The sequence below is a fragment of the Pseudophryne corroboree genome, chromosome 7 (genome assembly GCF_028390025.1).
Source record: "Pseudophryne corroboree isolate aPseCor3 chromosome 7, aPseCor3.hap2, whole genome shotgun sequence".
NCBI lineage: Eukaryota > Metazoa > Chordata > Amphibia > Anura > Myobatrachidae > Pseudophryne > Pseudophryne corroboree.
In genome coordinates this window covers 60,790,172-60,815,628 of record NC_086450.1, presented here as the reverse complement: position 1 = coordinate 60,815,628, position 25,457 = coordinate 60,790,172, and the positions used below count along the sequence as shown (strand labels likewise).

General features: G+C 45.6%; 1 protein-coding gene across 3 annotated transcripts in view; it reads left to right on the top strand.

Moving 5' to 3' along the window:
• Window positions 1–25,457, top strand: part of COL6A3 (collagen type VI alpha 3 chain) — a 128,170-nt gene that overhangs the window by 78,838 nt on the left and 23,875 nt on the right. For 2 of the 3 annotated variants that reach the window (XM_063933212.1, XM_063933213.1), the window contains exons 20-35: window positions 438–491; window positions 742–804; window positions 1,694–1,759; window positions 3,924–3,977; window positions 6,410–6,445; window positions 6,717–6,779; window positions 6,859–6,921; window positions 7,777–7,839; window positions 10,613–10,675; window positions 11,084–11,134; window positions 12,044–12,079; window positions 14,264–14,326; window positions 14,736–14,798; window positions 14,894–14,926; window positions 15,009–15,045; window positions 15,617–15,735. In XM_063933212.1, the coding sequence (XP_063789282.1) occupies window positions 438–491; window positions 742–804; window positions 1,694–1,759; window positions 3,924–3,977; window positions 6,410–6,445; window positions 6,717–6,779; window positions 6,859–6,921; window positions 7,777–7,839; window positions 10,613–10,675; window positions 11,084–11,134; window positions 12,044–12,079; window positions 14,264–14,326; window positions 14,736–14,798; window positions 14,894–14,926; window positions 15,009–15,045; window positions 15,617–15,720 (912 nt within the window). In that variant the 3' untranslated portion in view covers window positions 15,721–15,735. Of the gene's footprint in view, window positions 1–437; window positions 492–741; window positions 805–1,693; window positions 1,760–3,923; window positions 3,978–6,409; window positions 6,446–6,716; window positions 6,780–6,858; window positions 6,922–7,776; window positions 7,840–10,612; window positions 10,676–11,083; window positions 11,135–12,043; window positions 12,080–14,263; window positions 14,327–14,735; window positions 14,799–14,893; window positions 14,927–15,008; window positions 15,046–15,616; window positions 15,736–16,876; window positions 17,371–18,923; window positions 19,021–21,448; window positions 22,145–24,825; window positions 24,929–25,457 lie in introns of those variants that run through there. The other variant, XM_063933214.1, reaches the window with a different exon arrangement.

The following is a 25,457-nucleotide window of genomic DNA, read 5'->3' as shown; positions in this document are numbered from 1 at the left end:
TACAAAGCTGCAATCCAGGTTTCTGTTATTTTGGTAGTATGTTGCCTTCTTATGGGGCAATTATTTACTAGGAATAATGGTAGAATCTGGGAAATTGGGGGCATTGTATAAGGGTCTATTTGTAGCTATGCTTGCAAGATATGTATATAAATTACAAACGGGAAAGATACATGACAAACATGAAAGCGTTCCAAGATCAGCACAGGACAGCATGCAGTCGCGTCCTGAGCATTGATGTCTGACAACAAGTGCGCTTAATCAGCTGTAAAAGTAAGCATGCTAATTTGTAATTAACCATTCAAGGAGTAAATGACTCCATTGTTTAAAAGTAACTGGATATCATTGCTGCATCAAACAAATAGTGTTTTTTAAGTGAACAATGTGCCCCCAAAAAAAGTGTTTAAAGAAAATGTTAAATGTTTAATTTTCTTTTTTAGGGCAAAAGAGGTGGCCCCGGACCTGCGGGAGAGATAGGAAGCGGAGGACCACGGGTTAGTAGTTTTGCTTCTAAGAAATAGTATATACAGTAGGACACTGTTTGACACCTCCTTTAACATATCACACATGCTCTAATAAAATGGAAAGAGCACTTATACATGCTACTGTAATTCGCCAAGTAACTGGAAATACGGAGTTACAGAATATGACCAAATGGTTCTATAGGCCCTTAACTCCCTTCCTGTAGACCAACAGGCCCATATTTCTGTGGATTGGCCAGCTGATGTTATTTGTATCCCACAGGGAGACAAGGGTCTGAAAGGACAAAAGGGAGAGAGAGGAGACCAAGGACTGCGAGGTGATCCGGTAAGTGCCTTAACACAGCACGCCATGTACATCTAATGTAATGTAGTCAGGGCCAAATGGATGGGACCAGGGGTGCTGAGATGGAAGAGGGTACTGATTTTCCGGCCCAAGCCCGTTGGAAGGGAACCGGCGAGTCCCTTACAAGCTATGGAGGCCTTTGCAGCACGTGTACATAGGCCACACGTACACACGTGCAGAGGCTTTCACCACCCCGTACATAGTTTTTTACAGTGGGGTTTTTAGGGGGCGTGGCCACTTCTCCTGGATTTGTCCACACCCACCCTAGTACCCATTCCCATTGATCTTTCAGCGGCCCTAGATGTGTTGGTCCTAAATCATAAATATTAAAATTGTATTTCTTATTTAACCCACACAATGATACAGCTTTTCTACCTTTACGTATTTGGAGAAACATTGGGGCTGCAGGTGATGTACAGGCCCACATGGCACTGGCCACACCCACACAGCACTGGTCATGCCCACAGGGCTCTGGCCACACCCACACAGCACTGAGCACGCCCACAGGGCTCTGGCCACACCCACACAGCACTGGTCATAGATCCTCCATTTTTCACAATAGGCCCATTATAATTTTTTAGCCCCTGTGGCCCTTAAAACAACTATAAAATCAGTGATGTGGGTTCTAATGGTGACGGTCCTTACCTTTACTGAGACTTTATGCAATTTAATGCCAATAGCTGGATTTTAATATGTATAAAATTGTTAAAGATGTAAAGATAAGTCTGTACAGCAGCTGATATATAATCTGTAAGTAGGATGGAAGAATTATAAGAGGTATACTTGTTAACTTTAAAGTTTTCAGCAGACAAAAAAAACTGCTTTGACCAATAGCTGCTTATTATCCCTAATCTCTGGATTTCTGTTATAGGGTGAGTCCGGAACAGATTCTACTCAGAGAGGAACGAGAGGACCCAAAGGAGAAGCAGGAAGTGTGGTAACGCATCTCTAATACTCTTATCTTTAAATAAGGATAGATTCATTAGGACAAATCTTTCACAAACTCTGGGGAAATGAAAGAGGGCTGCTGAAGGGATAAGGGAACAACATCACAGTATGCAAAAATAGATGTGTTGGTTCAGTGGCATAAGTTCGTCACAGTTGCCCGGAGGCAAGATAAATATTGGTGCCCCCTATTCCCTATATTAAGATAAATGTGTGTGTGTGTGTGTGTGTGTGTGTGTGTGTGTGTGTGTGTGTGTGTGTGTGTGTGTGTGTGTGTGTGTGTGTGTGTGTGTGTGTGTGTGTGTGTGTGTGTGTGTGTTTTATGGAGTATTCTGAAAAAAAATTATATACTGTATTTATACATTTAATTGTCTTTTATTTTAAATCACACATTTCTTAGCAGTCATACCCAGGATTAGAACCCATGACCTATTACACTAACAGCAGACACTTTACTGATGGAGTTATTTGCTCCTGTAGAGGAAGCATGAGAATTCTAACTATATGAAGTTACGTGTAATTGTCAGAGAAGTATCTTCATATAGTTAAAATTCTCATATTTCCTATACAGGAGCAAACAGCTTCATCAGTAAGGTGTCTGTTGTCAGTGTAATAGGTTGTGGTTTCTAATCCTGGGTATGACACTTCTAAAACGTGTATTTACAGTGTAATAAAATGAGTGTGATGTGTAAGGTGCAGGGACCAGTGAGGAAGTCGGCCACTGAAGAGATAGCAGCAGCTATCAATTAACTTTAATTCAATGGTGTCACAGAATGGGAGGAGAGGTGCCCCCCTTCAGAGCAGGAGCCCGGTGGCAGATGACTCCGTTGCCTCCCAGAGTTCTGCCTCTGTGTTGGTTTAGTTCACAATATATTATTTTGTAAGGAGAATTGCTGAAAATATTTTTTTATCTACAACTTTTGTTTGAACCAATAATAAAAGTTTCAGGAATCGATTTAATTAAAAGATACATGTTAACCCAGTAGTAAAAAATTTTGCAAACAGAAACTGGAGTTTCCTATATCTCTTGTAAGGACCAGGTAACTAAAATACATAATATATAGATATTGTGTACAGCTACTGGGGAACTCATTAATTACACAGGTTCTGTGGCTGATTGAAACCAGGGGAAATACAGGCTTGAAGTCAACCAGCCGCAGAACCTGTGTAATTCATAAGTGTCCCGGTTTAAAGGGATAGTAAGGTAGGCCTATGGGGGTCATTCCGAGTTGATCGCTAGCTGCTGTTGTTCGCAGCGCAGCGATCAGTGAAAAAAACAGCTAATCTGCGCATGCATATGCACTGCAATGCGCACGCGCGACTTACGGGTACAAAGAGCATCGTGGTTTTGCACAGGTTCTAGCGAAGCTTTCAGTCACACGGCCGAACGCAGGAAGATTGACATGAAGTGGGCGTTTCTGGGTGGCAACTGACCATTTTCAGGGAGTGTGCGGAAAAATGCAGGCGTGTCGGGAAAAACGCAGGCGTGGCTGGGTGAACGCTGGGCGGGTGTGTGCTCCGTCGTTAGAATCAACGCACACGAAGAGTAACTACAGGTCTTGTTTTGCACAAAATGATTTTGCAGGCGCTCTGCTGCACAGGCGTTTGCACTTCTGCAAAGCAAAAATACACTCCCCGGTGGGCGGCGACAATGCGTTTGCACGGCTGCTAAAAACTGCTAGCGAGCGATGAACTCAGAATGACCCCCTATGTGTATACCATATAGACCATGGGTCTTCAACCTGTGGCCCTTCAGCTGCTGTGGAACTACAAATCCCAGCATGCCCTGCCACAGTTTTAGCATACCTTAGTAGCAAACCTGTGGCAGGGCATGCTGGGATGTGTAGTTTTACAGCAGCTGGATGGCCAGAGGTTGAAGACCCACGATATAAACAATTAGGATTAGCCACAAGGAAAAATAAAAAAGTAATACAGATTACAAGCTATCTCTGAAGAACCATATTTCTTTTTATTAATCAACCTTCGACTTGTGGTGAGTGTGTAACTATAAAGGTAGTTAGTATATGATTTAATTAGCAGGTTCACATAAAAATCTAATTTTAATATTGTTATCGGAAAAAATGTTCAGCTTTAACTAGGCTATTGTGATGTATTACGGGAAGCTGTAATCATTTCACTAAACTTATCATTTACAGGGAGAACCTGGAAGAGATGGAGCAGCTGGACAGCCGGGCGGCCCAGGGAAAATTGTGAGTAGCATCTAGAATGAAGTTTATGCTTCCTGAGTGTTAATACTAACTGTACTGTACTGTACTGTATACATTTATTGAGCCATATTGAGGATAAACCCTATTGACTTATAACTGTTTGCTTGTATTGCACTTATCACATGTTTATAAAAGAAAGAGAGTCCGATGTGAATCAGTAGTAAGTTGGATGTAGCCGGGGTGCACTTTGACATGATAAGATAGTGCTGTGCGCTGGGGGTGGAGCCAGAGACAGGGGTAAAATAAAACCATGGTTAGCAGCACAGCTGGCCAAGAAGTATAGAAGAGTGTTATTATTATTACAGGGCCGGATCTAGGCCTTGTGGCACCCAGGAAGAAATAATGGGGGCGTGGCTTTGGAGAAGGGGCGTGGTCAGTTATGCCTCCTGTAGCTGTGCTCTCAGCAGTTGTGCCCCTGTACTGTGCCTCCAATACTGTGCCACCAGTAGCGCCAATCACCAAAAAAACAAAAATAAATAAAAAAATTAAAAAATACTCACCATCTCCGCTCCTGTTTCCCGACCCCTGCTGACCTCCGTCTCCGGCCGCCGGAGCCGCTCCTTGGATCTATGGAAGAGACGTCATGACGTCTCTCCCATAGCACAGCATAGACACTAGAGGTCAATTATGTGCCGGTCCCACAATGCCGTGCGGTGCGTGATGCTGTCATCGCGCGCCGCACAGCACCACCAGCAGTGGATCTTGCCGCGGGGGCGCCCTCCGGAAGGCGGCGCCCCGGGCAAAAATCCTGCGTGCCCGTAGCAAGATCCGCTACTGTACTATTAGAGCAGGAGGAATGTGAGGTCTACAAGGTAGCGGGGCTGCCAAGATAAATCATGGGCCGCGATACAACAACTTTCTGGGCCCCTGCACTCCCCCTGGAGGGGTTGTGACCACAGCATGCTGGGGGCATGGCCACACCTCTTTGGGGGGGGGGGGGGTGTCTAGCACATGATACACCCACTCACAGGAGCATGGTATGCCTTCCAGCCAGCGCAGTGGAGAGCCTGGCTGGGCCCAGGTATTTTTCAGGGGGCATGGCCTAATCACAGGAGGTGTGACCATGCACCCTTATAAAAAAATACAGATTTTTATTTTATTTTAAGTGTGTGCTGGGCTGAGAAGAAAAGCTGCAGCTGCTTCTTCCAGTTAAGGTGGGGGTGAAGGGTGGGGGGACCTGGGCCCCCACTGAGCACCTCCATCAGACATGGGCCCAGGTAATTTGTACCCTCTACCCCCCCCCCCCCCCCCTTATTTATACAGCTCAAACATAGAGCATACTTGTATGTTGAAGTCGGGACTCCTGTGAGTATTTAAAAATGGGGCATGGCCTTGGCAAAAAAGGGGCGTGGTTTAGTGGGAAATGTAACCTCCCATTTACTGACACTGTGCGGGCATGACCAGAGCTATGGGAGCTGCTGGCTTGCCCTCTGTCCCTCTCTCCCGCACAACATCTAAACACCGCTTTGACAGGGAGCCTCCCAACTTCCATCCCCCACCACGGGACACTGTGGCCCATGGGAGGGACAGCAGGATAGTGTCCGAAAAATGAGCCAGTCCTGCAAAATCGTGACACTGGCTCACTTCTCCACTCTTGTCACTGCTTCATAAATAGACCCCTAAATGTCAACCTACCACTTCTCTGATATCTGCCGCGCTCCCTCCATTTCCTACAGAAACCGCAGCCCCCATAGGTTCCTATGGGGGCTGCAGTGCTGCCGGATTCAGGGATGCAGAGAGTCAAGCCAGGCTGTGGTAATGTAATGAGGGTGTGGCCTAAATAGGGGGCATGTCTATGCCCTTCCCCCAGAATTATTATTTTTTATAAATGAATAATTGTGGGGCCAATGCTTCACAGGGGGCACTCTTTACTCAAGGGGGATCAGGTAGGGTGCGGGGAAGGGCACGTGCTTCCTACCTTGCTTGCTCAGAAGCGGGTCCCTCCTCCTCGGCCAGCGCCATCTTCCCAGAGACATCAGGGAAAATGGCGCATGTGCACTAGAGAGCAAAGACTCTGGCACAGTGCCATAGTCTATGCTTTCAATGTGCAGTGCCATCTTCTCAAAGTGGTCACTTAGAAGATGGCGCTGCGCACCGGTCAACAGTAAGTATGTCGGGGAGTGGGAGGCGGACCCTGGTCCCCACCAGGCCCCTTTAGCTGCCCGGTAGTAATTAGTACTCACCCCTCCCCTGCAGATTTTTCAGAGCGGGAACCTCTGGTTCCCTATATGTTGGCCGCTGGTGACTTCTGTGCCAGCTGAAGGCCACACTGCTGGGGACCTGAACCAGGAAGCAATATTATAGCGCCAGTGAAATGAAGGATTTTTATTTTTTAACAAACATTCGTGAATATTATTGAATGATGTCAGTGGCCACTTATTAACCCTCTTTATGTCTGCTGTTTTGTGTGACAGGGAGCACAGGGTCGCAGGGGACCTCCAGGAGTTAAGGTAAGTCTCATGAATACTGCCAATCAGCCATGATGTGTTGGCGGCTCCACTGGTGAGGCGACATCAGCGGTGGCCACTTTGTGTCATAGCTCACATTTATAGCATGTACTCTGTTCTTCCTCTCTGTGTAATTATTCTATTTGCTTTATTGGAATTCTCACGTTTTATGTGTTCATTATTTACCTCCACTATTGCCATACTCAGTCCTCCCTCTGTGATATCCACCTACAGTAGTACTGTACTGTGAAACCATTCTAATTGTACTCCTCAGGGTAACAATGGAGGCGCTGGTCTTGCCGGTGGAGTGGGAGAGCAGGGGCTGAGGGGCCCTCAGGTAAGGGACTCTGCAATCGCTATGAACACGACTGTCCAATCTGTGCTGTACAGCCCCTAACACTGTGTCTAATCCTCAGGGTCCTCTAGGACAACAAGGCACCCCAGGAACCAGGGGAGAGCAGGGAAGCCCAGGACCAAGGGTAAGTTATCCAAGCTCAGAGTCCCAAATATTGAAAGCATCTCAATGGTGCGATTGCCTCTGCCTGATTGACAGGCAGAGGCGGTTGCAGGGCGGGAGGGTGCTTACCAGCGGCTTTTGAACACTGTTGGGGTGGCCGCAGTCCGGACAATGCAGGCGTGCCCTGACCGTTGCTGAGGTGGCCCTCGGCGGCTTTGTGACATCACATGTAGCCGCTGCGACCCAAAACATGGCGGGTAGCCGCCTGCCTCCACAGCTAGGATGCGTAGGCAAGGAGCTACTCGCCAGGTGCGAAAGCATTGCCACCGTGCGATGCTTACGCACCTCTTCGTAGGGGGGGAAGGGGGGTAGATCTTGGCATGCAGGGCAGACTAGCTGTGTGCTGGGCGTCCCACAACACCTGTCAGAGAATCTGATCGCAGATGTGATAATTTTAGCACATCTACAATCAGCTCTGAATCACCCCCATAATCTGTTGTCAGCATTGTTGAATGGACAGTGCCAATGGGACAGTCTGTTGCATACAGTATGTTGGATACATATAATTGAGAATATTGTATATACGTTGACAATATATAGCCATGATGATCCTATAAACTGGAGAACCAACAATTGGTGCAGAATAGAATAATGAAGAATGTCTAGACCTTTGGATATCTTAAATTGAAATAATACCACTTATTAGATAAGGTTTCTGGCTAAGCAGCAATAAAGCTCTTACAGATGTTTTTTACACACCATAAAAACGTTCAGCTCTCTTTGATCTAGAGGACACGTTTGGAAGAGGGGATAAGGAGAGATTTCTGTGACTATAGCCACAATTATCCTGATATATGTGTTCTCTATGTCCTCTTAGGGTGCAGGAGGAACTCCTGGACCTGCTGGTGATCGCGGCAGACCCGGGCAACTTGGACGCAAGGTATGTTTCCAGCCGCAGTGTTTCCCCGTATCAGTCCCAGATATCTCACTCTGAGAGCTCCCTCTCACTTTTCCCATTATAAGGATATTGTTATAAATCCTGATTTATTTTTTTTACCGATGAATTCCTTTTACGCTACTGTATGACACATTGGGCTTAGTGCGGCATTGAAGTTTCATAACCAAGAGAATTAATGTTGGTCAGTAATAAGAAGGGCTTACCTGTGTATTATATCCATATTAAAGTTGAAGTAAAGGAAAATAGGAAAGCACTTATTTTAGGGCTCTATACTGTATAAGAAGCCTCTGTTCGTACATGTCAAACTAAAAAGCTATTGATTTATACTGGTCTTTTGCAATCTCTCCGTCACGTCAATAAGAAACTTTACAGACTTGTAATCAGGTAAAGGAGGTAAATGAAAGTCTGCTACAGTACATTGCATACTTGCCGATATTTTAAATCTCCTCTCCGGGAGATGACCGGAGAGGAGAAGCAGGTGGGCGGTGATGAGGGAGGAGCCAAGCTGATTACATCAGCAGGCCCCGCCCGCCCACCGGGAAAAGACGGTAATTGGATGAAATTTGACTAGGGGTGGGGCTAAAATTACGCGATTAGCATCTGATCGCGTCACTAGGCTCCGCCCCCCGCCTGGTCCGTGATTTTATGGTGTTATTCTCCCTATTCTGCCCACTTCACTAGGAGGTGGGCAGAATGCGGGAGGGGTGCCCACTCTTCCGGGGGCTGCGGGGGACTACCCGAAAACCGGGTGTCTCCCGCAGAATCCGGGAGAGTAGGTAAGTATGGTACATTGTCATATTACAGTATATGCCAGTGGTTCCCAAACTCAGTTCTCAAGGCGCTCTTAACAGATTTAAAGAATATCCATGCTCGAGAATAGTCAATTTGATTTACCATCTGCGCGGATGCATGAATATCCTTAAATCCTGCACTGTTGGGGTGCTGACCCAGTTTGGGAATCACTGTTGTATGGGATGGAGTGTCACACAGGGTCGGACTGGCCCACAGGGTTAAAGGGGAAACCCCCCGGTGGGCCCCACCCCCTCCTCTAGGATCAGGTTCCAGATTGTGCATTTGAATTATTCATTATGCATATGTTACATTATACTGCACAGGACTATGGTGTATTTTCTACAGTGCATTGCTGTTATTAATCTGCTACATTATAATGCATGAACCAGCAGTATTTACTATAGACATTTATCAAACCAAACCTTTAAACATGGACCCCTACCAATGCATTTCCCCAGTGGGCCCTTCAAGCCCCAGTCCGCCACTGGTGTCACAGAAATATACCAATACTCAGTGAGCAACGTCTGAATTCTAAGAAGCTCATCTGGCATCTAACATAATACAGTTTATCACCTACAAAAAGTATAACTTTCGTGTTTAGTTTTAAGTAAAAAAACAAATTGTTAATTGAGTAATCAATTAGCTTATTAACTATATTAATGGATTTCCAGAAGAAGAATCCTTGACATACTATTGACAAACTAAATAGATATGTACCATAAATAGTTTGCATGCTAAAACAAACTTTACAACACAAATAACTAGATTCTATGGGGGTGTAACAATAACAACTTGCCGGCTTTCTTTCTTTCTTTCTTTTTTGGGGGGGGGGGGGGGTGCTGGAGGGGGTTGACATGCGTGCCTCAATGTTTTTAAAAGGTATATCCTGCTGCCAAGAATTATTGACAGGCAGTGTCGGACTGGGGCATGAATGGCCCACCAGGTGAATGCACTGGTAGGGGCCCATGTTTAGGGGTGTGGCCAGTCTCCAGAGGGGGTGTGGCCTGCCACCACATTGGTCTGCCTGACCTTCAGAGAGTCTATGGTCTGGGCCCCTTGATAAATATATATAGTAAGTACCTCTAGTGCATGCCTGATAATGTACCAGATTAATAACGGCAATGCACAGTAATACACCATAGTCCTGTGCAGTATAATATAACATATGCATAATATATCATTCAAGTGCACAGTCTGGAACCTGATCCCTAGAGGAGTAGGTGGGGCCCCTGCTGACAGGTAGTGCCCAATCCTATCTAACTAAGTAATCTATTAGAATTGGTTGGGAGCGTGGCACATAGAACGGTATTTGGATATTATTTATTTATTAACATTTATATAGCGCACACAGAGGATCTATTCAGTAAGGATTGCAGATTCTGTTTTTAGCAGAATCCGCAATCCCTTCAATGCATGCTTGGGGCCGCCCATCGCAGGGCAAGGCCGCTCAACATACTACCCACCACCCACCCACTGCGATCGCACTGTAGTCACAGAAACTGTGGAAGCCTCGTGTCGGTGTAGCCTAGCTGTGATGGCAGGAGTTCTGCCGCCATTTTTTCTATCAGAGCGGCTACGCGGGATGACGCGAAGCTGCCCCAAAAATGCAGCCGATGCGCCCCGGTATCCCCGGCGCCACCCTAAGAACGCTTGGTGGATTAGTGATGCGACCTGAATAACCCCCATATTCCACAGAGCTTTACAGAGATGACTTGGCCATTCACATCCATCCCTGCCCCAATGGATCTTATAATCTATATTCCCTACCACATACGCACTAGGGTTCATTTTGTTAGAAACCAACTATCCTACAGTACCAGTATGTTTTTTATGGGTGGAATCTGGAGCACCCAGAGGAAACCCACTTTGGTCTAAAAGTCAGGGGGGTGAGAATTGTGTAACTAAGTGTGGAGGACAGAACTTGCCACACATAACTGTTCATTTCCATTGTTCCACTTTTAAGGGTGAACCTGGAGACATGGGACCCAAAGGCTCTGATGGACCTGTCGGACCACGTGGAGAGACAGTAAGTATACTCTGTAACTCTCTAATCCCCCTGCGGTATCTCAGTAACAACTCAGTCATCCAGTACATATGCAGTACTCTACAATTGTCACTGCAAAGGTTAGGCCTATGCAAATAAATGTGTGACACATTCATTCTTCAAAGACATACGAAAGAGCAAGAGACGCAGTTGATGGTGATCATAAAATTTGATTATAACCATTAAACAGCAACACAGAGTGTTTCAGGCCAGCCAACTGTTGTGTGTCCATGTGTAAATCATCTTTGCAGTGGAAGAGACTAAAAGCTAGTATGTAGCCAATCTAAGGAATTCTAAATGTTAACAACAGCACACGGCAGTGGTGTGAGGTTCTTGCTGGACTTGCATCGATGTTCATTCACCAACCTTGTTTTCTCTTTGTTCTTATAGGGAGATGACGGACGGGACGGAGTTGGCAAACCAGGACTCAAAGGCAGAAGGGTAAGATGGGATGTGCCCTCCTGAAAGAGTGCTTAACACTGTTTGCTACAGTATTTGCTCACATGTAAGTAAGTGCTGGCTTCCTAATGCTTATATATACCCAGGTGTACAAAGCGCCCTGTGCAGCTTACTTAAGAGCTGAGGAAACCATATGTGAACATTCAGGGCAGGACTGCAACTAAAAATAGTCCCTGGCACTTAAAGCACACACGCCCACCTCTCGTCAGCATCTGGCTCCTGGTATAGACTCCTCCCCATACTATTCATGACTCCTCCTACTTAGTCTATGCTCTTACAAATATTATTAATATTAGAATAACATATAAGCATACATCATTCTCTGTATTAAAATACCCATAACAGAGCTCAACCTGCAGGCATTTGGTATTTGGTTGGTTCTGTTAGGTAAAGCTGGAACTTCACTGGTGTACTGTAGGTCACACACAAAGAAAAGGGAAGGCATTTTCCCCATTGACCAAGTCCTAGCTTAGTAGTGTTCACTTTAGGAATTTTTTAGGGCAGGGATCCTGAACACAGAAGAGCCCACTCCTGATTGGCAGCCGGACCGTGAGCTGCATTCGTCTCACGGTCAGCCGGGCTGTGCCGCTGTCTCTCCATGGATGCCTGCTGCTCACCAGCTGTACAGCTGGCGGCCCGGCACCAATTCCGCCTCGGCATCCCTGGCCGGACCGGCCCACTTGGTCATCGGCTCGTGTGGCATTTGCCAGAACTGGCAGATGGCAGGTCCGGCCCTGTAAACATGATATAATATGGCACTATAAATATTCTGACATTGACCGCTCCTCTGCAAATTGTATTTGAATCTTTAACGATCACCAGCGTCTCTCTTTTTATCATGGCTGATAAGACTGGAAAATGTATTTTTCACCTCATCTTGTGTTTTTATAGGGCGAAACTGGATTCCCTGGATACCCGGGAGTAAAGGTAATCAAACGCTCATTGTCCCATTATTCTCAAGGCGTTCCCATTTTTTATCCATAGAAATTATTAGCGCTGAATGTTTGTGTTCCCAAATATCATATCTAGTGTAGGTTACTCTTGGATAAATCACTGTTTCTCCTCATGAGAATTAAATACACGACTCCCAGACTTTAAGTTTCTTATGCAAAACAAAGATTCAAAATATAATCAGATCTTCATTATAAAACATGGATTTCAGGGCACGTCAAACTTAAAGATTTGTCCTCATACTCCAAGCCTCAACACGCCATATGGCGCAAGACACCCAGGGTGACTGAGCTGCACCGAGAGGTGTAGTGTAATGACTTTTTCTTTAAATTGCGTCTTGCATCACAGACGCAGCAACACACCACTCATTCTGCACCAGAGACGCCGGACTGCGACTTTATCTGCGCAAGAATTACTTTTAACTATGTCTCAGAAGATGAAGCACAATGGAACTTGGTGTGAAAAGAAGCCGCTGCATCGCAGCACTTTATATACAGGCTCATACATGTTCGAACACAGACGTACTCGTGTTGCGTATAAATCAGTGCAGTCTTGTTAAGCGCTTTTGTTGCATCCAATTGTTCAATTTGCGCGAATAAGATGCGTATTCGAGTGAAAGACGCGCTGCTGAGGGCTGTTATGTACACATGATTAGAGCTGTGGGTATATCATAGTATCACTGTGGGCCCAATGATGTATATGTACTGGCTGCACACATGTTCGGAGGGGCAGAATGAGGTTCTCGAGGTTGGGTGGACCAGTATTTCTGCCTTCAGTGATCATCAGTAATTTAAGGCTGGTTTCCCTATTGTCGTCATCCATATAATAAAGATGGTTAAAGTTGCAACAACAGAGATTGAAACCTACGCCAATTGCTTAAATATAGCGGCTGCAGCTACTTTTTTGGCAAAACATTTTTTATTAACAAAAATGCAGACGTTCAGTTCATTAGTAACTAGTGAAATCCCTCAGGCATAAGGCACATATTTTTAACCATGTTTTCCAAGCATATGGTGGACGGTATCCGGACTCCAGGTCGACAACAAAAAGGTCGACACACCTTAGGTCGCCGCCAATTGGTCGACACACCTTAGGTCGACATGGACAAAAGGTCAACATGGACAAAAGGTCGACAGGAACAAGGTCGACATGGAAAAAGGTCGACATGAGTTTTTCACAATTTTTTTCTTTTTTGGAACCTTTTCATACTTAACGATCCACGTGGACTACGATTGGAACGGTAATCTGTGCCGAGCGAAGCGGAGCGGAGCAAAGGCACCATGCCCGAAGCATGGCGAGCGAAGCGAGCCATGCGAGGGGACGCGGTGCACTAATTGGGGTTCCCGGTCACTCTACAAAGAAAACAACACCAAAAAAACATAAAAAATTCATGTCGACCTTTTCCCACGTCGACCTTGTTCCTGTCGACCTTTTGTCCATGTCGACATTTTGTCCATGTCGGCCTAAGGTGTGTCGACCAATTGTCGTCGACCTAAGGTGTGTCGACCTTTTTGTTGTCGACCTGGAGTCCCAGACCCTGGTGGACTATTTCAATACTATCAATCTCTTTGTTACAACAATAATTTACATAGTAATTCCAACAATAAACAGAATAGTAGTTGCTCATATCAATGTATTGTACAGGTGCATGTAAATTAGTTAATCTAGACAAAAAAAAAATCCCCTGTACACTGTAATAGACCAGCAAATGAAGTTACATCCTACATGATAACAATAATGCAGAGATCTCAGTAAGATGCATTTGCAAACATATGGTAAGCCACCAGCCGTTATAAGGCATCTCGGCTCTGGCGGTCCCATGCTACAGTACATGATTGGTAATAGCACCTTCTTTGGGCCATACAGTTATTTAATTCAGAGCCAAGTCGCCGGGAGGCACCTCCACAGTCCCCCAAAATGGCACTACAAGGATCAGCAAAGTAATTCCAATATTTCAGCTTGGCAAGTACACATACATAGACATACAGTATATTTTGCACATACAGCATATGGCTCGGAAAGGTTCCGTATCACTACAGTTATACTCCTTTGACATTTTTAAGCTGTAGAGAGGTGTCTGATATTTATGAATGTCGCCTGTAAGGATTACAGAACATTTTATTATAAACCAATAAAGACATTATGAATGTTTTCTTCCAGGGAGATCCCGGTGATAAAGGATCAAACGGCGAGCTTGGACTCAAAGGAGGCAGAGGCCGCAGGGTGAGTGCGAACAGCTGCTACTCAGTGGGTGCATACAGGTCTAGACTTACACGTTCTGAAGTTAGGGGGACATTTACTAAGCAGTGATAAGAGCGGAGAAGTGAGCCAGTGGAGAAGTTGCCTATGGCAACCAATCAGCACTGAAGTAACATCTATAATTTGCATACTATAAAATGATACAGAGCTGCTGATTGGTTGATGGGGCAACTTCTCCACTGGCTCACTTCTCCGCTCTTATCACTGCTTAGTAAATGTCCCCCGCAGGCCGGAATATAATTTTATTGTAACTTAAAGACAATTGGAATCACTTATGTGCATAAAGGGGGAGTGTTTGTAGTATTACTGAATACTGATGCCCTTGAACCTAGTAAATGCCCATTTTATAGTGTATTCTATATATTCTATCCAGGGCAACGCTGGGGAGCAGGGCATAGGTGGCCCTCCAGGAGACTCAGGATACTCGGGACCATCTGTAAGTAACACACACTGTAGGTAGCACAAGTCTTTGTACAGTATATACATATTTTACTAAAGATAACCCACTAACCAACAATGTTTCCCCCACAGGGCCTAAAAGGGGAAAGAGGAGGCACGAGAGATGTAAGTATCACAGCACACAGAACCGGGACAGCTTTTAAACTAACGCATTTCAGTTTCTTACACGCCTTTCATTATGTTATAGCAATGTGCTCTCGTGAAGAAGATCAAAGACAACTGTCGTAAGTATCTCAGAACCTTCCTGGCAGATAACTTCAGCTGAAGTTACAGCATATCATGTAGCCCAGATTTATCAAGCCTTGGAGAGTGATAAATAGCACGGTGATAAAGTACCAGCCAAACCGCTCGTAACTGTCATTTTTCAAACACAGCCTATGACATGGCAGTTAGGAGCTGATTGGCTGGTTCTTTATCACCGTGCTGTTTATCACTCTCCAAGGCTTGATAAATGGGGGCCTAAAGCTTTAGCCTTTCTCCTCTTACTGTGATCTATTCCTGGAAAGAATGATTGGGCGGCCAGCACTGTCAGCCTCTTGTTGACGTTATAACAGATAATACTATTAAAATCGAATTAGATTATAACAAAGTTGGCAAGTTAGAATACAATAAAACTTTCACAGTGACATATGGAAGATTATGTGTTATTCATACCTAATTAATCAGGACGTGACGGCCGAGGTTTGTGTCTGCCTGCTACCTAACTCCTTGAAACAATCATGTGTTATCAGTTAATCTAAGTATTTTCTTTGTCTCTTTCTCGGTGATGGCCGGTACCCTCCTCTCTTGTTGCAGCTTGTTGCTATGGTGAGTATAATCACATTGTGCCTTCTTTTACACACCAGTTCTTATTCTTCCAGGGAATACCATATAAACTGACCAGATTATACTCACTTTAGTGTTCTGTTGATTTAGGAAGCAGACCGAGTGATGATCATAAATGGTTAATATAGTAATATCTGTACTTGTCTAACTTTGCAGCTGGGTCTACCTACCTGACAGATAGTCCTGCCAGTGCCGATTGGCTATGTTTATAAAATGACAGGGATCTGGGCCTGTAGGAGAAATTCACTATATCTTATTAGAAGAAAATGAGAATGTTACCTGCTGATAAATTATATTCCTCTGCTTACCACTGCCAAGCTGGACTGAAGAAGTCCTGCAGAACATTGCCCATTTTCCTGACATATGGGGCCGAATGTAATATGACGCCCAAATTCGGCGGCCATGCGGGATGCCGGCTGAACTCGGATGTTTTTTTAAAAGGGCAGTCACTTACAACAAGGCATGGTTTTGCCTAGTAAGTGATTGCCCCTTTAAGAAAACGTCCGACTGACTGTATGCCGGATTGGAACAGCGACTTGCCCAATTAGCTGGCCTGATAAAACGGACAATATTGCCGGGATATAGTGAAGTCCGAGTTCGGCGGCAGTGCTGGATGCTGGCTGAACTTAGACGTTTTTTTAAAGGCTAAAGGCTAAACCATGCCTCGTAAATGATTGCCCCTTTAAAAAAACATCCGAGTTCGGCCGGCATCCCGAATGAGCGTTGAACTCGGACTTCATTACATCCCTGCATATATGTCAGCTCTAAACTGATTTGACAAGCCCCAGTTTGGGAAACTCTGACCTATGGAATTCAGTTAACTGAATGGACGGGGAATTTGTATTACTGTACTTCTTTTTTTTTTACTAAGTTTTTATATCTACCATGAACAATTGTAGCACAGTACAAACTCAGCAAACAGCAGGACATTCCGGGACATATGATAAAAGTTGAATAAAATGCAAAAAACCCTGACAAAGTTGTGTCAACCATATGTGTGTTGACCAGTTGAACCTATTGACCATAAGCACTGTCGACCTTTTACATGTTGACCTAATGACCATGTTGACCATTAGTGGTCAACCTATTGACTGTCGATCTTTTTACTGTTTAGTGTAATGAGGATAATACAACCTCTGCACATAAGTGGTAATGATAGCGCGTGCATTGCAGCCAAATGTTGATAACTTGAGCTCATTCCAGATTTCTGATGTATTCTTCAATCCTCAGGTCCAACAGAATGCCCTGTGTTCCCCACTGACCTTGTGTTTGCTATTGACACCTCCTCGGATGTCAACCGCAACCAGTTTAACAACATGATGGAGACAGTTCGGAGGATGGTCAACCAGCTGACAATAACAGATAGCAACTGCCCTAGGGGAGCCCGGGTCGCCCTGCTTACCTATAACAGTGACGTCACCACAGAGGTTCGCTTTTCTGAAGGCCTGAAGAAGTCAGCTCTGCTCCGCGAGATCCAGAACTTGCAGTTAATATCAAACACCAAGCAGAGGAGCCTGGATGGGGTCATGTCCTTTGTGGCACGGAACACTTTTAAGAGGGCACGTGGAGGATTCTTAGCAAGAAAGGTGGCCGTCTTCTTCAGCAATGCCGTAACAAGAGCCTCGCCGCAGCTCAATGAGGCCGTGCTCAAACTGTATGATGCTGGTGTGTCCTCAGTATTCCTGACAACCAGGGAAGACCGGCCCTTGGCCAATGCTCTGAAGGTGAGTGTGAGAAAGGAACATTAGTGGATAACTTGGTATTGACAAAAAAAATCCGTAACTGAACAAAGAATTCATCCAGCCAATGGGGCAGATTTATAAAGCCTGTAGAAGGCATAAGGAAGTGATAAACCAGTGATAAGTGCAAGGTGATAAATGCACCAGCCAATCAGCTCCAATATGTAAATTAATAGTTAGGAGCTGATTGGCTGGTGCGTTTATCACCTTGCACTTATCACTGGTTTATCACTTCCTTATACCGTCTCCAGGCTTAATACATCTGCCCCAATGGGTTATTCAATTTAACATATCTTCTTAATTAGTGATGTACGGTGCTGGTCGTCTTATGCCGGATTTTATAATCACTGGAAGGATCAATCAAATAGCTGATTATTGAATCATATAATCTGTAGCTGTAAATGACTGTTGCCGTGACATTATTACTAACCAACACTTTGAAATCTTTAACGCATCGCTGTGGATTACCGAACGATCCAAGTTCAAAGATTTTTATTGTCATGCTGTGTTAATTAAGAAGAAAGCAAAAGAAATCCCCCCAATAAGGTGCCTGCCTAGATAACAGCACAGTGAAATACATTTTTCAGACCCCTGTATATGACAGAAAAGGAGAAGGCACCAAAATGTTCTTCAAAACAAGAGAATGGTCCAGTATTTCTGTCACTATGGGGCATTTTCCAGTCTACTTGCTGGATTTCTGCCATCGCGTTAGTAGCAGGAGAGGGGTTTGAAGGAATTGTATTTATTTGCAAACACGCCCTCCTGCAGGGGCAGATTGGGAACTGAAAGTGCCCCTGGAAAAAAGTGCCTCACGTGGGCAGCACCAGAGGTATACTGTGTAACAATGGCGGCAGCACCACCCCTCACATGTTAACAAACAAAACAGGACCCATCTTTAGATTGGCCCACCGGGGATCTTACCTGTGGACCCTAGGGCCAATCCACCCTGCCCACCAACATTGACCCCACCCCCACACTAGTTATATTACCAAAAATACACTGAACACACTGTACTTAGTAAAGAATGTGATAGGGCAAGACAAAAAAAAAAACTGGGGGTGGTAACATCCTCTAAGATAGCTATTTTTGTTAAGAGAACATCTGTTTTAATTCTTTGTAGCAATCATAGCACTCATGCTATTTAATAAAAGTTGTAGATACAATTTCTTGTAGGAAAAAAAAAAGGCCCAATCCTTTTGTCAATCTCATTTAGTTGGGAATTCTACAGCTTGACTATCTCTCCGTTAACAAGCGAGTCATTAGGTGTGGCCGAGCTTAGGGCCCCACAGTAGTGTGCCTTGTCTATGTACAGTAACATTGCTGATGTAGAAGACAGGAATAACGGGAGTTAGAGGAAACTTCTCGAAAAGAAGACATTTCCAGTGTTTAAATATTGACAAACCGGTTGAAATTTGATTGGGTGTGAGAGACTTTCAGAGTAGAGAGGTTACAGGAACTCCTCCTCAAGGGAAACTCATTGAACATGGTTTAATATTATCAGTAATCTAATATAAACCTTGCACCTGTTTATCTCCTAGATTAATAACACGGAAGTGGGTCAAACCGTCTTGCTCGCCACCGGAGCTCAGTGGAATGAAACTATCCGCAAGGTACTCTCCTGCCATGTGTGTCTGGGTAAGTGCTACCTCTTCTTATCGCTAAGGCTTTCTAGACTAGGACATTCTGTTTGATCATTTACAGTCGGGCCTGATTCCAAGTTAGGGGTAAGAACAAAACAAAAAGAGCAATTTGCACCTTGGCTAAACCATGTTGGATTGCAGCCGTAAAATGGGGGTTATTCTGAGCTGATCGCTCGCTGGCGTTTTTCGCAGCGCTGCAATCAGATCTCTACTGCGCATGCGTACGCACTGCAATGCGCAGGCGCGTCGTACGTGTACACAGCGGATCATTTCTGAGCTATGGATTTAAGAAGAATCCATTCACAAGGGCGATCGCAAGGAGATTGACAGGAAGAGGGCGTTTGTGGGTGGCAACTGACCGTTTTCTGGGAGTGTTTGGAAAAACGCAGGCGTGTCCATGCGTTTGCAGGGCGGGTGTCTGACGTCAATTCCGGCACCAAAAAAGACTGAAGTGATCGCAAGGGCTGAGTAAGTCCAGACCTACTCAGAAACTGCACAAAATGTTTTTGCACAGCTCGGCTGCACAGACGTTCGCAGACAGCTGCTAAAAGTAGCTAGCGAGTGATCAAAGAGGAATGAGGGCCAAAGTTCACAGAGATTTATAGTTGAGATGGTGTGTATTAGCTTAATTGTAAATTGCAGTGCAAAAACAAACTGCCCAGTATTTATGGGCTACATGCAAAAGCAGGCAGTATTTTCCCTGCAAACAGAAAAAGAAAAATGCATTTGTAATATGGGGTCTACATATTAAGTCTTGCAGAGAGATAAAGTAGAGAGAGTCATGACGGCTACACGTCAGAACGACCGGCTGTCAGGCCGATGATCGGGCGATTTCTCTTCGTCCTGACCATGCCAGATTGCCAGTACACACCAGGATGATTTAATAAACAACGGAATGATCACTGTTCCGTCCTTCATTAATAGGCATGGTGCCGCATGAGCTATCGTCCGGTTGGCCATGTAGCACGGCTGACCGGAAGATGTCACATGTGACCCACCGGAGCGCGGAATTGAGCTTACACATCAGACGATATGCACAACTTGTAATGCCGATATCAGCCTGTGTACCCAGCTATAAAGTGCCAGCCAATCAGCTCCTAACTGTCATAATACAGGCTGTGTGTGAAAGATGACAGTTAGGAGCTGGTTGGCTGGCACTTTATCTCCGTCCACTTTATCTCCCTCCAGGGTTTAGTACACAGTCTCCATGATTTATTACAGCAAATTGCTCCTTTGTTTTGCTCTTACGCCTAGCTCTGAATCAGGGCCCTTAACCCTTAAAAATGGACATTATTTAAAAATGTATTGCCTAGACTGTATTGTGATGACGGCTGCCATTCAAATCCCAATGTCCATTTAAATGTACAAAGCAACTGTGAACATTTTCCGGCAGATGCTAGAGTATCAAAATACCAGATTAGAACGAATGATAATGTTTTGGGGTACAAGCTACATTGCTTTATGTACTAAAAACGAAAATGACCAAACCATATTTTTGGGGGATTACTTTGGGCCTCATTCGTCTACTTTACCAGTGTCATCACCAGAAACATGCAATAGGTCATAAAGGGTTAATGTACACTAAGCTAGGCTTTGACACTGAGGGGCAGATGTATTAAGCCAGGAGAAGTGATAAAGCAGTGATAAGTGCAAGATGATAATACACCAGCCAATCAGATCCTAACTGTCAATTTACATATTGGACCTGATTGGCTTGTGCGTTATCACCTTGCACTTATCACTGCTTTATCACTTCTCCACGCTTAATACCTCTGCCCGTGATTGTTCAAAAATGAACCAGAGAGGACCAGTGGTCGCTCCAGAGGGAGGCCTGCAGCGCAGTCCAAAATTCAAATACAAAAACAAAGTTAATGACAAGCCCAAACAAATGCATTGGGTGAGTTTCAAATGTTATCGCCCCCTGCCACCCACGATCACGCCCGCCGCCAGCTATTCAAATGTTGCTGCCGACGGGTGCGACATCAGCATTTCAGCTCGCTACCTCTGGTGGTGGTGAGCTGAAATGCGCAAAAAATGACCCGTTTGGGCGCCAAAATGGGACTTTTCGCGTTGCACCCAAAAGTTTAGTCGGGTTTACGTGGCCAAACCCGACTGCTATGGGCGCGATCAGAGCAAAAATGGGGGACATTTGTATATCACCCCCTGCAGTCTCCCGTCACTGTAGACAGGAGATCAGGGGTGGTAACATTTGAATTTCGCCCAGTATGTCCCATTTTTGGAAAAAGCACATTGAAGTATACTTTATTCAGAACATGAAGCACTGCAGCCTCTAAGTTACTGAGTTAGAGGTTTCAACAACCACTGTCAGAATGCAACAGATATACTGTACTTCACAAACAGTTTATTTAGAATTTTTGTATAAGAAAATAAACTATATTTGACACTGTCCTCTTTATTCATAGATGTCTGTGAGCCACCCAGTGAATGCGGAGTTGTTAGGAGGGGAGACCTCCGTTATAGGCGCTCAGCTGCCACTGATGTAGATATTGACCTAGCCTTTCTGCTAGACAGTTCAGAATCCACAAATCCAGCTCAGTTCGCGGAGATAAAGAGGTTTGTGTCACATGTGGTGGCACAGCTGGAGCTCAGCCCAGATCCTAAATCATCCTCCCATCATGCACGCATCTCTGTTCTCCAACAAGCCACCTATGAGCACCAGGCCAACGCAAGCTTACCCCCTGTGAGAATAGACGTTGGGCTGACTGAGTACACCGAGAAAGAAAAGCTTCAAGAATTTATCCAAAAGAAGATGACTCAGCTGCACGGAACACTGTCTCTGAACAACGCCATCAAGTACATGGTGGAACATGTATTCGAGAGCGCTCCTAATCCCAGGCCCTTGAAGGTCATCTTTCTTATACTGACCGGAGAAGTGAAGGCTCACGAACTCAAGCTGCTTCGTCAAACAGTCATCGAGGCCAAGTGCAAGGGGTTCTTCTTTGTAATGCTAGGCATAGGAAAGAAAGTGAACATTGGGCACCTGAGTCCACTGGCTAGCGAGCCACAAAGTGTTTTCTCCAAGAAGGCTGATAAGGGGTCAGAGCTACATGAGGAGACTCTTCTGAGATTTGGGGTACAACTGCCCTCATACATCAGCAGTAAGTACTCATCATTAGAAATGCACATTGCACCTGAGTGTCCATGCAAAAAAACTATTTGTAGGGGGTCGCATGGTAGCTACACGCTAAATGTATATAGGTATAGTGGTGTAACTCCCAGAGGCAATGGACAGATTCCCCTGGGGAGGAGGAAGGGGAAAGAGGTATGCTAGCAGGGGCGATATAAATATAGGAGAACAATGTTACAGAATATCAGCGGGAGCCAACAGAGACACAGAGATGGGGGAGAGCCTACAGACTAGGGCAATGACTGCGTTCTGTGTGCTGGTGGTAAGGTTGGGCATTGAGCGGGGGAGAGGCTCTCATGAGATCTTGTGAGGAGCAGGTGCTCAGGAGATCTAGTGAGGGGGTGTGCACAGGTTGAGATCTAGTTAGGTGTGTGCACAGCATGAGATCTAGTGAGGGGTGTGTGCAGAGGTTGAGATCTAGTGAGGAGTATGTGTGCAGGATGAGATCTAGTGAGGGGGATGTGCACAGGATGAGATCTAGTGATGGGGGTGTGCACAGGATAAGATCTAGTGATGGGGGTGTGCACAGGACGAGATCTAATGAGGGGGATGTGCACAGGATGAGATCTAGTGAGGGGATGTGCACAGGATGAGATCTAGTGAAGGGGATGTGCACAGGATGAGGATCTAGTGAGTGGGATGTGCACAGCATGAGATTTAGTGAGGGGGGTGTGCAGAGGTTGAGATCTAGTGAGGAGTATGTGCGCAGGATAAGATCTAGTGAGGGGGATGTGCACAGGACGAGATCTAATGAGGGGGATGTGCACAGGATGAGATCTAGTGAAGGGGATGTGCACAGGATGAGATCTAGTGAGGGGGTTGTGTACAAGACGAGATCTAGTGAGTGGGATGTGCACAGGACGAGATCTAGTGAGGGGGATGTGCACAGGATGCGATCTAGTGAAGGGGATATGCATAGGATGAGGTCTAGCGAGGGGGATGTGCACAGGATGAGATCTAGTGAGGGGATGTGCACAGGATGAGATCTAGTGAGGGGATGTGCACAGGATGAGATCTAGTGAAGGGGATGTGCACAGGATGAGGATCTAGTGAGTGGGATGTGCACAGGATGAGGTCTAGTATTGGGGATGTGCACAGGATGAGGTCTAGTATTGGGGATGTGCACAGGATGAGATCTAGTGAGGGGATTGTGTACAGGACGAGATCTAGTGAGTGGAATGTGCACAGGAGGAGATCTAGTGAGGGGGATGTGCACAGGATGCGATCTAGTGAAGGGGATATGCATAGGATGAGGTCTAGCGAGGGGGATGTGCACAGGATGAGATCTAGTGAGGGGATGTGCACAGGATGAGATCTAGTGAAGGGGATGTGCACAGGATGAGGATATAGTGAGGGGGATGTGCACAGGATGCGATCTAGTGAAGGGGATATACACAGGATGAGATCTAGTGAGGGGGATGTGCACAGGATGAGATCTAGTGAAGGGGATGTGCACAGGATGAGATCTAGTGAGGGGGCGTGCGCAGGATGAAATCTAGTGAGAGGGATGTGCGCAGGATGACATCTAGTGAGGGGGTTGTGCACAGGACGAGATCTAGTGAGGGGGATGTGCACAGGATGAGATCTAGTGAAGGGGATGTGCACAGGATGAGGTCTAGCGAGGGGGATGTGCACAGGATCAGAGAGGGGATGTGCACAGGATGAGATCTAGTTAAGGGGATCTAGTTAAGGGGATATGCATAGGATGAGGTCTAGCGAGGGGGATGTGCACAGGATGAGATCTAGTGAGGGGATGTGCACAGGATGAGATCTAGTGAAGGGGATGTGCACAGGATGAGGATCTAGTGAGTGGGATGTGCACAGTACGAGATCTAGTGAGGGGGATGTGCACAGGATGCGATCTAGTGAAGGGGATATGCATAGGATGAGGTCTAGCGAGGGGGATGTGCACAGGATGAGATCTAGTGAGGGGATGTACACAGGATGAGATCTAGTGAAGGGGATGTGCACAGGATGACATCTAGTGAGGGGGTTGTGCACAGGACGAGATCTAGTGAGGGGGATGTGCACAGGATGCGATCTAGTGAAGGGGATATGCATAGGATGAGGTCTAGCGAGGGGATGTGCACAGGATGCGATCTAGTGAGGGGGATGTGCACAGGACGAGATCTAGTGAAGGGGATGTGCACAGGATGAGATCTAGTGAGGGGGTTGTGCACAGGACGAGATCTAGTGAGGGGGATGTGCACAGGATGCGATCTAGTGAAGGGGATATGCATAGGATGAGATCTAGCGAGGGGATGTGCACAGGATGAGGTCTAGCGAGGGGGATGTGCACAGGACGAGACAGTAGAATACAGATGGCTGGAGCTATCCACCAATCAGAGTGCTGACCGCCTATTCACTGTATGGCAGCATTTGGAGAGACAGCAGGGGACCACAGGAGCGGCATGTTATGACTTGTTTTAAATTGGTTCCCATGAGTGGGTTTGTAGGGGCCCTGGTTCATTGCTTTGCTCGGGGTCTACAATGCTGTTAAGATGGCCCTGATAAACTGAAACACAGCAAAATGTATTCATCCCTGTTATATAGTTGTGTCTAGTGTATATAAGCGCTTACTGAGCCACAACAATAACATGCGATTATCTCAGTGAGTACCCTTCATCTGTTCTTATCTTCCTATCTTCACAGGTGAAAACGCATTCCATCTGTCTCCCGAAATCCAGAAGCACTGCGATTGGTTCCAGAATGACCAGCCTCCAAAAGCCACAGAGAATGAGAATACCAATGAAGAGTGAGTGTGTTGTGATTCTTCATTACTCAATGATTACTGGCATCTAAAGCAACTGTAGGTAACTTGTAACTCTCAGGTATCCTGGTTGGCAGAACAAGCTTGGACTTTCGGGAAATGTATCAAACCTTCTAAAGAGCGGACCAGAGAAGAAGTTGTCAATAGAAACCAATCAGCTTCTACCTATCATTTCATAGAATGTACTTGATAAATGCTAGCTAGAAAATGATTGGTTTGTTAAGGCCAACTTCTCATCTTCCCCACTCAATAGAAGGTTTTCTACATTTCCCCCGCAGTTCCAAAACAGCTATAGCCACGGGTTGCCTACCTCTACTCTACAAGAAGGAAAAGCAATTATGAGTAAGAATTTAGTAGACAGAGTCTACTACTGTGGGTCGCCGGCTGAACTCGGATGTTTTTTTTAAAGGGGCAATCACCTAAAAGGCAAAGCCATGCCTTGTAAGTGATTGCCCCTTTAAAGAAACTTCCGAGGTCAGGCATCATTACATCCGGCCTGATATCTCAAAGTTTT